Source organism: Anarhichas minor, unplaced genomic scaffold (assembly GCF_050575085.1).
Source record: "Anarhichas minor isolate MPS153535 unplaced genomic scaffold, ASM5057508v1 ptg000276l, whole genome shotgun sequence".
Taxonomy (NCBI): domain Eukaryota; kingdom Metazoa; phylum Chordata; class Actinopteri; order Perciformes; family Anarhichadidae; genus Anarhichas; species Anarhichas minor.
Window position 1 is genome coordinate 7649 of NW_027466722.1, and position 13759 is coordinate 21407.

Here is a 13759-nt window from a genome sequence, read left to right on the forward strand (position 1 = left end):
CAGCTTGTGCATCTGGATGGAATGTGTGCACTTTGTGGACTAACAGAGACTTTGGAAAATGTGTTGATAGTATGCAGTTACTGCCTGTGTACTCAAAACATTTACAAGGTGTAATATGTATGCATGTATTACAATCATAGGTGAATACATCCGTGATTGATTAACTGATACTTCCTTCTGTTACTCACCATATTTCTGGCTGAAATTAGGATTTTGTGAAGGAAAATAACTTACAGGGATATGAATCTTCACCTGTCATAAATGTTGACTATTGCCTGTTAATAAATATTTTGTCAGAAGAGAAGATTTTTGTTCAAGGGTGAAGTACGAGCAAACAAGACCAAGAGTCTGCATTCCTGCAGGCAGCATCGTCAGGTTGTACTTTGCTTTGAGCTAAATGCTAACATCAGCATGCTAACATGCTCACACTGATGATGCTAACAAGCTGATGTTTGCCAGTTAATGTTTACCGTGTTCACCATCTTAGTGTACCGTTAACATGCTAACATTTGCTAATTGTGCTGCAATCTACCCGAATCTTGGAAAAAAAACTACTTGCGTCATAGAAAAGTGCAATGGAACGGCCATTCAAGTAAGAATACTCGGGTAAGCATACTGTAGCCCGAGTTTGCCGACTTAAATGCACTTGACATCGCAGCAACATTGCAGCGCAAACATTGAATTACCTTTTCATAATTTTCGTCGTGTTTTATGTAGTGTTTGTGTTGTGAAACATGCTGTAACAACATTGTAGCTGCCATTTTTATTTCCAGTCAGTTGATTTGTGCTTCTTTGCGTGCATTCGGTACTAGCCTACCCCTCCCGTCTCTTTAAACAGGGTTTCAACAGATCCTTGAAATGTCTTAATTTAGATTGTCAGAAATATTTTGCCAACAGGATTCTCTAGCTGTGAATTTTAATTTACTACTAGGAACTTTAATTTGTGTGTTGATTTTGGCGGTCCCTGTGGACAAAAGTGGTAGTGTATCCGAGCACCAGATTCCCTTTGGAAAAACTCAAATTTCCTCCGCATTGTGCTGACTCTGGTTTCACCCGTGAGCATAGTAGCTCCCATTGACATAGGTCCTCTGTAGATTTGTCTTGGAAATGGTATTGTTATGGCATTGCAACAATGCAAGCTAACAAGGTGAAAATGGCATTCATTATTTTATTGCACTTTAACGTCTATTAGCACGCTACTCTGGTGGGCCGTTCTTGTGTCATTGTGCTGAAGCCTGAGGCAGAAGCCTGTCAAAGCCATTCATTCCAAATCGGGGCTGTCAGTTGGTGTCAGAGGCCTGCCTGAGGGGTCAGGGGTCAGCTGTGATTGGTTGTTATGAAATAGACTGCTGGATTGTGAAAGGGGTGAAATTTGCACGTGCAGTCCGTAACACATATGCAGCATGACACATTTAAAATACTTACTATACACAGAATACTATCCTAGATTATGCCTGCATAATTGACTTCATCGTACTACATCTATATTTATTCAAATGTGATTTCATCCTGCACTGTTGGGCCAAGTCTTTACAGCACTTTGACTCAAAACTAATGTCCTCCCTTTGATGAGCTGTATATCAACATCAATAAAAATCTACTTTGCTCTGTTTTATTGTCTCACTTTTAAAAGGTTCAATGGGCATCAGCTGCGTTTGGTTTTAATATGTGTCTGATAGAATATAAACCTCGATCAGCTGTAGAGGGCAGATAAATCTCTGACTTAATGGCTGTTTTAGTCTGTGATGGGATGTGTGTTTGTATTATTTATTCAGTTTGAGTTTTAGCGATGTGCTAAAACTTAAAACACAGTACATACAGTACGGATGCACTCAAAGAACAAGATTGGGTTGTGGATTTATTTGACTATAAAGAGACAGGGAGAGTATCACTGGCGCCATCCGCTCCACAATATTATCAACCAGATACTTAAACACGGAAATGGAAACATTTCTACGCTGGTTATGTAATCTGCTACTGTACACATGTTTGTGATGTCAGCTTCTGTGCTTTTATGTGATGCCATTATTCAACACATTGACATTGGTGAGTTGAAGTGGGACAGCTGTTTAAAGATGCGGGCTGGCATGGCTGATTGAAAAATAAGGGACGGTGAGGAAGATCAAGGGGGAAAAGGAAGAAAACATGAAGCTGGAGGACATATGAAATGCAGATGGGTCGATAAAAAGGGGGTGTGTGAGGAGGAATGGTTGACAACAGACAAACCATGTAGACCAAACATCTGCCTGAGTTCTGTAGCATCTCTCTGCCTTTCTTTCTGAATTATTTTTAAGCTTGTATCATACAAATATATGAAGAACCAATGCCTAAAACACCCAAATCTTGCAAACTAAAATAATTAGTTGAACTTTGACAGGGAGCCATTTAAAATTCCCCAAAAAGAAAACATCAAACAGCAACTGGCCATATACACATGCAACTGTGCATGTGTGATACAGTAACCTGTATCAACATGTATTTCAGCCTTCAGTGGAGGTGGTGTGTGGGTCTGGTCGCCCCTGTAGCTACACTAACCATTTCTCATTACCAGCATGTCTCTTTTCTTGAGGAGGTTAAAGCCATGCCCGATCTCAACTGCTTCCCCTTCATCACTTTTTTATTCCTGTATCGTTATCCTTCATCCTCTAATGGTCCTAACCAGCAGAAAGTCTGACGGTACTCCGCTGGCGGCGAGGGTTTCCTAGTATACAGTAATTGCTTCTTTTCTGTCAGTCTCTTCTTTCTTCACATTAGGCTCTTTTTATTTCCCCTCGCCTTTTTTTCAGCTGTAGCTTGCCTCCTGTTTCTGTCCCCTCTTGTGCTCCTCCTCGGTTTTAAGTTTCTCTCTTCATGCTTGGCTCTCCCAACTTTCTCCCAGCTGGTTTCTCCTCTTTCACGTGCAGTTATCTTCCCTTCTCTCCCCTCCTGTGTCCCCCATTTAGGTTTCTCTCATTTCCTCTCCCTCCTACTTCTTCTCTCACCTCTACTCTTTCTCGTACCGCTACCGAGAGCTTTGAACTCAGGTAGTCGTGCTGCATTCCTCAACATGACCCCCGGGAGCAGGGTCGGCAAAAAAGAAAAAAAAAAGAAAGAAAAAAACGATTTCAGCTGTTTCTATAGCGACTTTGAGCCCATGGGCTCCACTGCAGGGTCAAAGTGACCGGGAGGGGCTGAGTAGACTTCAAAGCTCTTCCTGTGTTGTCTGCTTTATTGGAGTTGATGTTGAAAGGGTCAAATATAGACAGTCCAATACTACTGCTCCTCTCCCTTTCTCTCTTTCTCTTTCTTCACACACACACACACACACACACACACACACACACACACACACACACACGCACACACACACACACACACACACACACACACACACACACACACACACACAGTGAGTTGTGGACCAGGTTAAAACTGAAATTGTCCCACTTAGTTGCTAGAAGTAAAAGCACATGGTCAAAAGTCAAAAATCAAAGTGGCAGAGGCCGAGACATCCTGCCTTTTAGTCTCTAGTGGGTCACACTCCAAAAATGCTGAATCATGTCACATGATGCAACTCAACTGCAGCCGATGTTATCCTAATGACATCTCAGTGACATCAACAGGGTTGTTTTGACATCACTATTCAAGGACATTTATCAGCTCAACAGATCAAAATATCTTAATATATCAAAGAAAAGTGTATTCACTGTTTTGTTTATTGCTCAGTCAGACATGTTTTCCCTTTTAAGTGCCGTATAGACAGTGTGTAAATTTGGGTATTGGAAAATTAAAAGACCAAATTTCCTCACGTTTCAAGTAACAGAAGCTCTTAGGTTCACTGGATTGGAAATCCTCCTCATTTTGAGTCTTCTTTTCCTTGATAATAGGTGGCCTCTGCTCTCTCTTGGCAGTCAACCATGGCATACAGTGTGTGTGCATGTCTGTGTGTTTGAGTGTGTGTTTGGTTTTCATGTAGAGTTTCCATGAAACATGGATTATGTCTTTGTTCCTGTCTGGCAGATCAAAGGCTTGTGGTATTTTGTGACCAACTCTCTTGTTGTGGCAAGTTTTCTTTTCTGCAGTCTCTTTCCTGTCGAGTGTGTATGACAATGCGTGTGTGTGTGTGTGTGTGTGTGTGTGTGTGTGTAGCTTCTGTCTGTTAGTAGAGGGGGGATTCCAGTGTGGGCTACTGTTTGTAAACCTTGGTTTTCGGGTTTGTTATTGCAGATTTATGCAGAGTGACATGTTTATTTATGCTTGCATTATACCAGGTTGAAGATGTTTATCGGGTACCTCTAGTTGGTTCGGGGTTATGAAAGCTAGTTTTCTTGTTGGTTGCACCCAAACATTCTGCAGCAGAGGAAGTACATGAAGAAAATCTTTTCTCTCGGGTTTCAGTTGGAAAGAAACTCACAGAACCATTTAGACCTTATTGTGTTGTTCCAGTGATGCAATTTAACACTTCTAATTGTGTTAATGGGAGCATGCTTCATATATTGTTACTGACAGCAGCAAAATACTCTACATTCAGTTGAAGCACTGAAACGAAAACCGATACAATCTACTATGATTACGTTGTTTGGTCTACATCTGTAAATTCCACAATCCTCCCTGTGGTATAATATCTGGACAAATCTGCACTTTTCAGCTCAGTTCTATTGTTGAGAAGGTTGCAAATGCAATATCAGCAGCTTCTCACTGGAGGGAGCCACAGTCACATTTTCCCTCTGCAACCCAGCATCTATGTGACACTACTGCAATAATAGACAAACACATTCAATAACAAAGTCAGACTTTAAGACAGTATCTGTAACACAGGCTTTTTGAATCAACTTCTGAACTTGTGATTTTGATCGAAATCAATTAAAAAAATCAGGAGACTCTATTGTCACATTCCTGACATAAACAGTTTCTGTTTGTTATGTTACTGCAGTTTAGTCCATTCCAGAGAGTGAGTTCATTACATTACATTACAGTCATGTAGCAGACGCTTCCATCCAAAGTGACTTACAATTCAGTATCTATCTATACACCGTAGGCACAGCTACGGGAGCAATTTGGGGTTAAGTGTCTTGCTCAAGGACACATTGACATGTGACTAGTGGAGTCGGGGATCAAACCGCCGATCCTCTGATTGAAGCACGGCCCTGCTCTCCACTTAGCCACGGTCAACCCCGAGTTCAAGGTTCAATATAAACACTTTAAGGACTGTACAAAAATGACCACGGTAGGGAGGAAGGCTGAAGCTAATTTAAAAAAAGCAAAACCCGGCATTAATACTATTTTCCCCTTGACTTAGAGAAAAACTGCAAAACTCTCTCACTAATATCTTAAAATGCTAGAATGGGTAAAACTATTTTAACAATAAATAACAAAAAAAGGAAAAGCATACGAGCACTTAATTTCCACATTGTGTACAACCATTACACACATTAAGATTTAGATGATAAATTGTCAAATTTATAGCAAACATCTAACAATTTTGGTACAGTCCCTTGCGTTTGTAGAAACACTTGAGGTGTGACTTCACTTGATTTAGCCTCTGATTGTGATCGTGGAGCTCCAGATCTCTTTAAAAACTCATCGTACTTCAGCAACTGAAACAATTTTTCCGTCAGTCATGTCATGTCCTGTTCTTTTGCTTTAGCTCTGCTGCTTCGTCCCATCTTGTCAGTATGCATATCGATGTTTTTGGTGGTCGACCCTTGACCCCTGCGGTTCATCTGATGGAGGAGGAGCAGGAACAGAGCAGAGACGATGAGAGCCACTCCTGCCATTAAGAAACCCGTTCCGTAATCACTCATCTTGTCTATGAAGAATCCTAAAGTGAAGAATGCGTGTAAGTGATTTACAGCTTTGACACAGTCATATTTCTAATCATCGTATTTAAGTCTTAACATTCTTTGCTGACTGGAATGCACCCATGCGGGCCAAAGCACAGCAACATTAACAATTATGATTAACATTTTGGCTTCTTTTAATGACAGATATTTCTAAATGAGGCAGAAGACTGAGGCAGAGATGAGGCAGAGAAGATTGCGCGAATATTCATTTTATCCGTAGGCAGTAATGCCAGCGCCTTCCTCCCATGAAGGGAACATAATTAGAACGCTTTGATGAATCCTCAACATCCATCAACTCTCTGGTCTTCAAAGTACTCAAAGTACTGAACAGTACAGTACATAAGTAAGAAATAGCCTGTGTCAGAGGGACCGTGTTAAGTTATAAATAGGACACCACCTTCATTTTAATTAGCTTTTTACTTTATTTGAGGTCAGCTTCAGCTTTTAGCATTAACTTAAATTTAACATTTACATGTGGTGGTGTTGCTTTAATCCAAATTACAGTAGAAGGCTTCAGGAACTTGTGAAGTGGAAGGGAAATGGAGAAAGCACTGAGCAGGGTAATGAAAAGCATTTCCCCCATACATCGACGGATTTAATTGATAATAAAGAATACTGAGCAAAAAGGAAAGTCCAAGTTTTCCTATAATCCTGCAGAGGAAAATAGCTGTTGCTGTTTAATAATTCACATCACATGTATTCCCTGTTTTTGCTACACTAACCACCTTCTTGAAAATCCACTGAACAACATCAAATGAATCCAAACTACAATAATGTGTGACTGTGTTTTTTTCATATTAAAGAGGTTTCCGCAACTGATTCTCTACTGACTGTGCTGTATTTACTGCTATTGTTTAAAGTTGTGGGGTCATAACCTCAGTAATCGGGTTTTGTAGGACGGTGATGTGGGCGGGGCTACAGTATATGTTGGCTTGCAGAGAGAGGACTAGAAAAAAAAAAGCCAGGGGGGGCATTTCAATGTATTGCTGCCTAAGATTATTTTTTTATCTCTCACAATAAAATTGATTAATGAAGATAAGTGCAAACATATTGCCAAAGAGGCTGACACGTTTGAGAAGCTTTCCAGCCGCTGCTAAAACTATCTGTTTATTTTAACATGTATTCAAATGTATTTTGGAACAATGGTGGGATACAAAAAAATGATGGACACCTAAGTGTACAGATAAGGGGAAGAGTCGCCATCATTGATTCATTTTTCTTACAAAATGTATCTAATCATAAAAGAAGAAACATACACACGTACATAAAAACTAAGCAGACAATAAATAAGAGAGAGTTAAACACTGATTTATCCAAAACATCCTGTCAGGAATATGCCCATAATATTGAATTTGTCTGCTGGATGTTTTATGTATTGTCCCATAACTTAAAGCTGCAGTAGTTCTTTATTTTGTATTACTATAATGTAAACAAATAGAGTTATCACTTGGCTCTGCAGATCCCCCTCAGCTCTCATGAGTGTTTTCACATCTTTCAGCTCATTGTTTTGGTTTTATGACCCACAACTTTTCTGTTTATGTTTCTCATCAGTGTTGTTTTCTGCCACATCAGCCAACTGTTTCAGTGAGAAAGCTTTGATAAAGCTACTGTACACTATACCTGCTCAGCACCAAAACGCAGACACTAAAAGTTTGCAACTAGCTGATGTACACAGTGGAGCATTTTGCAGCGAAAGAACCATATATTTCCCTCAGGGGTTGGTGAAAACCAAAAAAGAAATAAAACCACACTGAATATTGGACTTGCGTTTATTTGGTGGCCGGAGACACAACTCAAAATGAATGCAATGTTGCTTTGTGTCTAACTGTTTGTGCTAACTGTTTGTTAGCAAGTTCACCATATCAACTTAAAAATATATGAGTGTTTTGTTTACAGCTTGTTTCCCAAAGTGGCCAATGCATCAGTTATCGCTTTGGTCACAGGTTGCAGTTTTCTCTACACCTTTGTTCTGCCATTTCTCTTTTACAGTTGTATCGTGTTCTGTAGGAGACAGCGTATGAATCTGGACAACTGTCACAAGCAACTCAATGTAAAGTCAGTGGGGAAGAAACTCTATTCGAGGGACAAAAAAAAAATCTTTGACAAGCAATCGGCCATGAAATTAACACAACCATAGAGTATCATGACATTACAATTTTTGCACAGTTGCTCTCTGAATAAAAGCCCAGGTCCTTTGGGAGTGGATGACAAAATTCCTGATTAATTGAAGGGTGGTGCTGCATGCCATGAAGGTCTAAAAATCTCATTTTGGTAGAATAGGCTTACTGGGCTGTGGTTACAATGCAGAACGGTGTATAAGCACATCCATTGTGTCAGATTTAATGCGTTGGAAGAATAGGCTCGGGAAAATGACCGACACCGTGACCTTGTATTAGTGATTTGAGCTTTTTCCTACGCTAACAGAAATGTTAAGCTACAGTCAATGAAGTTACAATTCTTCTCTATTCTACCCTTTGCAGCTTCTTGTTTATTTCTAGCGGACAGCAAGTTAGCGTGATGGAACAGATCACAGGGAATTTTACAGCAACAACTCAAAGCTGAAATCCATTTCTTTGATATGCACAGTAGGCACTCCATGTACTTGCAATTAACTATCAAAGCATCCTTCTCACTCACCAGCAATGGGCGGTCCAAGCAGGCCTCCGCTACCACGTATGAGCATGAAGAAACCTAGCGCACTTCCGAGCCTGTTGACGCCCACAACCTCAGCCAGCACGGTGATGTGGATGGCTACCATGGCACCGTACACCAGGCCAAAAGCTGCGCTGAAAACAGCTAGCTCTGAGAACGAGGAGGCCAGCGGGCAGAGGAGTAACACGGTTCCCAGCAGAATCACTGTAGCTGTCAGCTGCTGCACCTGGTAGAGACACAGGAGACAGACATGTGCATCAGCTGTTGCACTTACAGTGGCCTCCACATCCACATGCACTTTTCATGTAGGCAGACCATTGCTTATTTACAGGAATAGATCAATATTTTGGGAAATATGCTTATTCTCTTTCTTGCTGAGAGTTAGATGAGAAGAGTTATACCACTGTCATGTCGTTACGCTAACTATGATGCTACAACCAGCAACTGGTTCGCTTAGCTTAGCATAAGGACTTGAGGCTCCAACGGTAAAAAATCTTGCCCCCGAATATGTGCTGCACAATTTCTTGTCTTTAGGAAGTTACTAAAAGTTGAATTGTCATTATTATACTTTTGTACAGATTAAACAAACAATATTTAACATGTTAGTAAATGAGCTGGAGGGTGGATTTTTAAAAATATATTTTACCTTTGTTCAGAGCCAGGCTAGCCCTTTCATACTGCTTCCAGTCTTTATGCTAAGCTAAGCTAATTGGCATGAGGGTAGATTCATATGCATGTGAAGCTGGTGAAACATGTCTCAGTCTCTCAGACCATCAGTCCCCCCAAGGCTGCGTTCTTTCCCCTCTCCTCTTCTCCCTGTACACCAACAGCTGCACCTCCAGTCACCAGTCCGTCAAGCTCCTGAAGTTCGCGGATGACACCACCCTCATTGGACTCATCTCTGGTGGCAATGAGTCCGCCTACAGGTGGGAGATCGAACCATCTGGTAACCTGGTGCATTCTGAACAACCTAGAGCTCAACGCTCTAAAGACAGTGGAGATGTTTGTGGATTTCCACAAGAACGCAGCACTACCTGCCCCTATCACCCTGTGTGACTCCCCCGTCAACGATGTGGAGTCCTTCCACGTCCTGGACTCCACCATAACCCAGGACCTCAAGTGGGACCCTAACATCAGCTCCATCACCAAGAAGGCTCAGCAGAGGATGTACTTCCTGAGGCAGCTGATGAAGATCAACCTGCCAAAGACAATGATGGTGCACTTGTACACTGCCATCATTGAGTCCATCCTCTGCTCCTCCATCATCGTCTCAGCGTATCATTCGTTCTGCTGAAAGAGTGATTGGCTGCAATCTGCCGTTCCTCCAAGACTTGTTCGCTTCCAGGACCCTGAAGCGGGCAAGAAAGATTGTAGCCGACCCCTCTTACCTGGACACAAACAGTTTGAGTCCTTTCCCTCTGGCAGGAGGCTGCGGTCCATCAGGACCAAGACCTCACAAGAACAGTTTCTTCCCATCTGCAGTTGGGTTCATCAACAAAGCCCGGGACCTCCACTGACTCTGACTCTTACACCCCCAGGACAATTTCCTACCGTTACACACCCTTGCACATCCTTTCGATATTAAAATACACTTGCCACTTTTATATTATACTTGTTTTAACGTACTGTTATCTGTTTGTTTGTTAACTCTATTTTATTGTTAATTTTAATAATTTTCTATTATTAAATTATGTCTTGATTATTGCACTGTGTTTATTGTTTATTGTTATGCACCAGTCACCAAGTCAAATTCCTAGTATGTGTAACTTGGCAATAAACGGTTCTGATTCTGATATTCACTGTATGGACAGGATTGTAGTATCTTTTCAGATATGTGATTTTCAAAATGTTGTCGCTTTGGTTAACTAACTGAATGTACCATATCCACCAGTCTGAGGTTTGCCACCCAGCCAAAAAACACCCTTCCAAACAGGTCCAACGCTGCAGAGATGGACATGAGTGCAGCCGCCTGGTACTCCTCAATCCCCTTACTACGAGCATATGGAATCAGGAACAGAGCTGGGGCAAAGAAACCCAGTGCAGCAAACACCCCAAACATGGAGTAGACCATGAATCGAGCATTGGTGATGAGGGTATAATCTACGTATTTAAGGATTTTGGTCCTTAGTTCATCCTTCTTGGTCCTGTTGTCTGAGACTTTCTTGGTTGAATTAAAACCCTGATCAGACCCCTCAGATACGCTCAGCTCTGCATCTTGGCAGCTTGGTTTGCCTTGCTCCGAGTTGTCTATTGGTAGCAATTCCAGGGACAAGCCTTCCTCCTCTGCTTTGACCTCACAAGTCACGTCTCTGGTGACTTTTAGTGGCCTCAACAGCATCCCGCACACACAGAGGTTAAGTTGCAAACCCCCCAGGATTAGCAAAGCACCCCTCCAGGAGTAGCTGTCAATCAACAGCTGAAATAGAGGTATGAGGACAAAGGTAAGGATGCACTCTCCAGCGCTGGCCACGGCGTTTGCCATCGGACGCCTCGTCTCAAAGTACAAGCCCAGCATGGTCAGTGTGGGGGTCCATGTCATTGCATAGCCAAAACCTGCAGCAAAGGATACCAGTGAATATCATGTTTTGTGTGTATGGTTTTGAGTTTTTATTGTACGTGTGTGTTTGCTTCAAACCACTCACCATTTAGGAACCCCACTGTTAGGTAGAGTTCAATCAGGTTACGAGCAAAAGCCCCAAACACGACTCCTACGCTGCATATCAGTCCTCCCATTATCACTACAGAGCGATGGCTGTAGCGAGCACTCAGAGCAGATGCTACAGGAGCTGCAGAGGGACACGCAGGACATATATATATATATATATATATATATATATATATATATATATATATATATATATATACATATAATAGTATTAAGGACATTTACAGTTATTTTATTTGGGGCAACACAATTGCAGTACACTGAATGTGTATGTACTTCACAGCAGGTAAGAAGTCCTATTTATTTTCAAGTTGCATAAAAGAAGATGTTCTCTTATCTAATTCAGTTTGATTCATATTCTCAGTGAAAATAGACATTGAATTAAACAACAGATAATAATTTAGAGTTGTAACACTATTGTCTCTTGCTGCTTGAGTGAGCCTACATTTGCAGCATATACTAATTTAATTTACCCACACACTCATTTTGTTCAGAGACATCTAAAAGATTTGACATCAAGGTCAAAAAGAGTGGAGGGATTTTAAAAGACATGAATATGAAGTCTTGATAATATTGTTGAAATTGAGGGGTATAAAACATGTATTGATGCCCTATAGTGTAAAGTATTTTTTTTTCAATACAATTTATAATATTTTATAAATAGGCATATGTACTTATATTCTGGTAATTACCCACAAAGTGAATGGTAGCCACGGCAATGGAGGTAATCCAAGCTATTCCTGTTGCTGTGGTTTCAAAGTATTGGTGTATCTCGACGTAGAATACACCAAATGCTTTAATGACCCCAAAGGTCAGGCCAAATACCAGGAAGCAGGAGAGCAGAATGAACCAGGCGTAGCCACCATCGGGGGCTGCTGCTGGTGCCACAGCTACCCTCCCATTCGCTGGGGAGTGCATGTTCATCTGTGCTGGTTGCTGCCACATTCATATATCTAGCAAAAAATACATTGGTGTCATCTTTCATATTTTGTACACAGGGGTGGAAGTAACAAATGACATTACTGTCATTACTGTAACAAAGTTGTTTTCATAAAAAACTAATTTTACCTTGTAAGTATTTTTTTCATTTCAAGTATTGTATGTTGTTACATTTCAAGTCGCATCGGTTACAGAGTCAAAATAAAAAGTTGCATGAAAAAGTGCTGATGAACAACAAAGGAATAAAAGAAAGGATCCAAAGCCACAAACGCACCAGAAGCTGCAGCAGAGAAGAAGCTGCAAGAGGGCATGAGCTCCACAGAGCTCCATGTGAGGGCCCGACCAGATGCTGAATGCTAAAACGCTCATTGTGGATCCTCCAGCAGCATCTTCTTCATTCATTGACAAACTTTTACCATCAGGGAGGTGTGTGACACTTTTATGCTGTTTTTGACAACTGTGACAGACAGGCATTCAGCTCCAGCTTTTAAAAAAATATATGTATTTTTTTAATTCAATGCTTTGAGCATGAACAAGCAGAGAAGTTGAACCTCAAGCAGATTCTGAAGGACACTGCACTGCTCTAGACTCGCAGAATGCCGTTGAGACAGGTGAGTACAACAATATACGATGAACAACCCTGTTTGTGTGTATGTGTGTGTGCTACATTGTTTGCAAAAGCTGTGTAGGTTCCCTCTTTTGTGTTTGTGGGCTGTTGCTGTTGCAGACATTGTCTTTACATCTCTGAATTGGTTGCCTTTGTGATGTTTTATTCTGCTGTTAAAGTGTCTCTATTCCGGTTGATTCTTGTACTGACCAACTGAGTACATTTGTACACGTAATCTTACTTTTACTTGGGTAAATGCTATTTCATCCGTGTTTGTACAGCAATCACCACATTTTGCAAACGAATATACACGCGGATATACGGATATAACGCTTTACTGTTATAGATAACAGTAAAGCACAATAGATCATTGAACAGCCTGACAGACATTTACACAATAGTGTTCTATCAAGAGAAGGAAATAAAAAGTAAAAATGTGACATTGTAAACTGTTTGCCATTTCTAAGGATAACAGTCAGTCCTAGCAGACATACCATGCATGATAGGATTTAGCATTTTTTTTTTTTTTACATAACACACATAACAATAATGGAGCCTCGTAGTCTGCATAAGAACCAGTTTACAGAGGATTTTCAAGCATTTTAATTATAGAGATTACGCGCCTCATGTGTGCATGGATAGAAAGGTCTGGACTCAAATCTGGAACATGACCCCAAAAGCTCACAATACAAGCCAAGGTGAATCAAAACAAAAGATGCAATACATTCACACTTTTCACATGTGTTATTATATGTAAAGTAACATTCCTACCATCCCTCATGGTCAAAGTGAAGCCATCATGCTGCAAGCCAACTCTCCAGGCTTAGTGCTTTATATAACCTGACAGGTGCAAGGGTCAACAATGGACAATACGTGTGTCAGCGTAACCAAGAAAAAGGATTAAAACAAAGGCAAGTTGAGTGAAGCATTGATGGTGCCTTGTTATGAAAAATCCAAGGCTGAAGTTATACGTAACATATGTGCACTTGAGCGGCTAACCTGGAAAGACGTTTGTAACCCATTATCTCCGTTCCTCAGTGTGTTGAGACGCTGAAAAAACAACACGTGCAGGGC

At 41.0% G+C, this 13759-nt stretch overlaps 1 protein-coding gene across 1 annotated transcript; it reads right to left on the reverse strand.

Annotated features, from left to right (window-relative positions):
- Window positions 1-4759: 4759 nt before the first annotated feature.
- Window positions 4760-13697, reverse strand: LOC142944563 (monocarboxylate transporter 13-like). The gene is made up of 5 exons (XM_076085680.1): window positions 11832-13697; window positions 11117-11260; window positions 10354-11027; window positions 8460-8700; window positions 4760-5800 (listed from the first exon to the last, which is right to left on the reverse strand). Exons 1-5 carry the CDS (start codon window positions 12082-12084, stop codon window positions 5598-5600), a joined length of 1515 nt encoding a protein of 504 aa, XP_075941795.1. The 5' UTR covers window positions 12085-13697; the 3' UTR covers window positions 4760-5597.
- Between the last annotated feature and the right edge of the window lie 62 nt (window positions 13698-13759).

Bases quoted from the DNA above. Each gene is read 5' to 3' on its own strand.
- LOC142944563 (XM_076085680.1), bottom strand. From the start codon at position 12,084: ATGTGGCAGCAACCAGCACAGATGAACATGCACTCCCCAGCGAATGGG. The intron at 11,028-11,116 runs GTGAGTGGTTTG...CCTTTGCTGCAG, and splicing joins AACAGTGGGGTTCCTAAATG to GTTTTGGCTATGCAATGACA. The intron at 8,701-10,353 runs GTACATTCAGTT...TGTCTCTACCAG, and splicing joins ACCTCAGACTGGTGGATATG to GTGCAGCAGCTGACAGCTAC.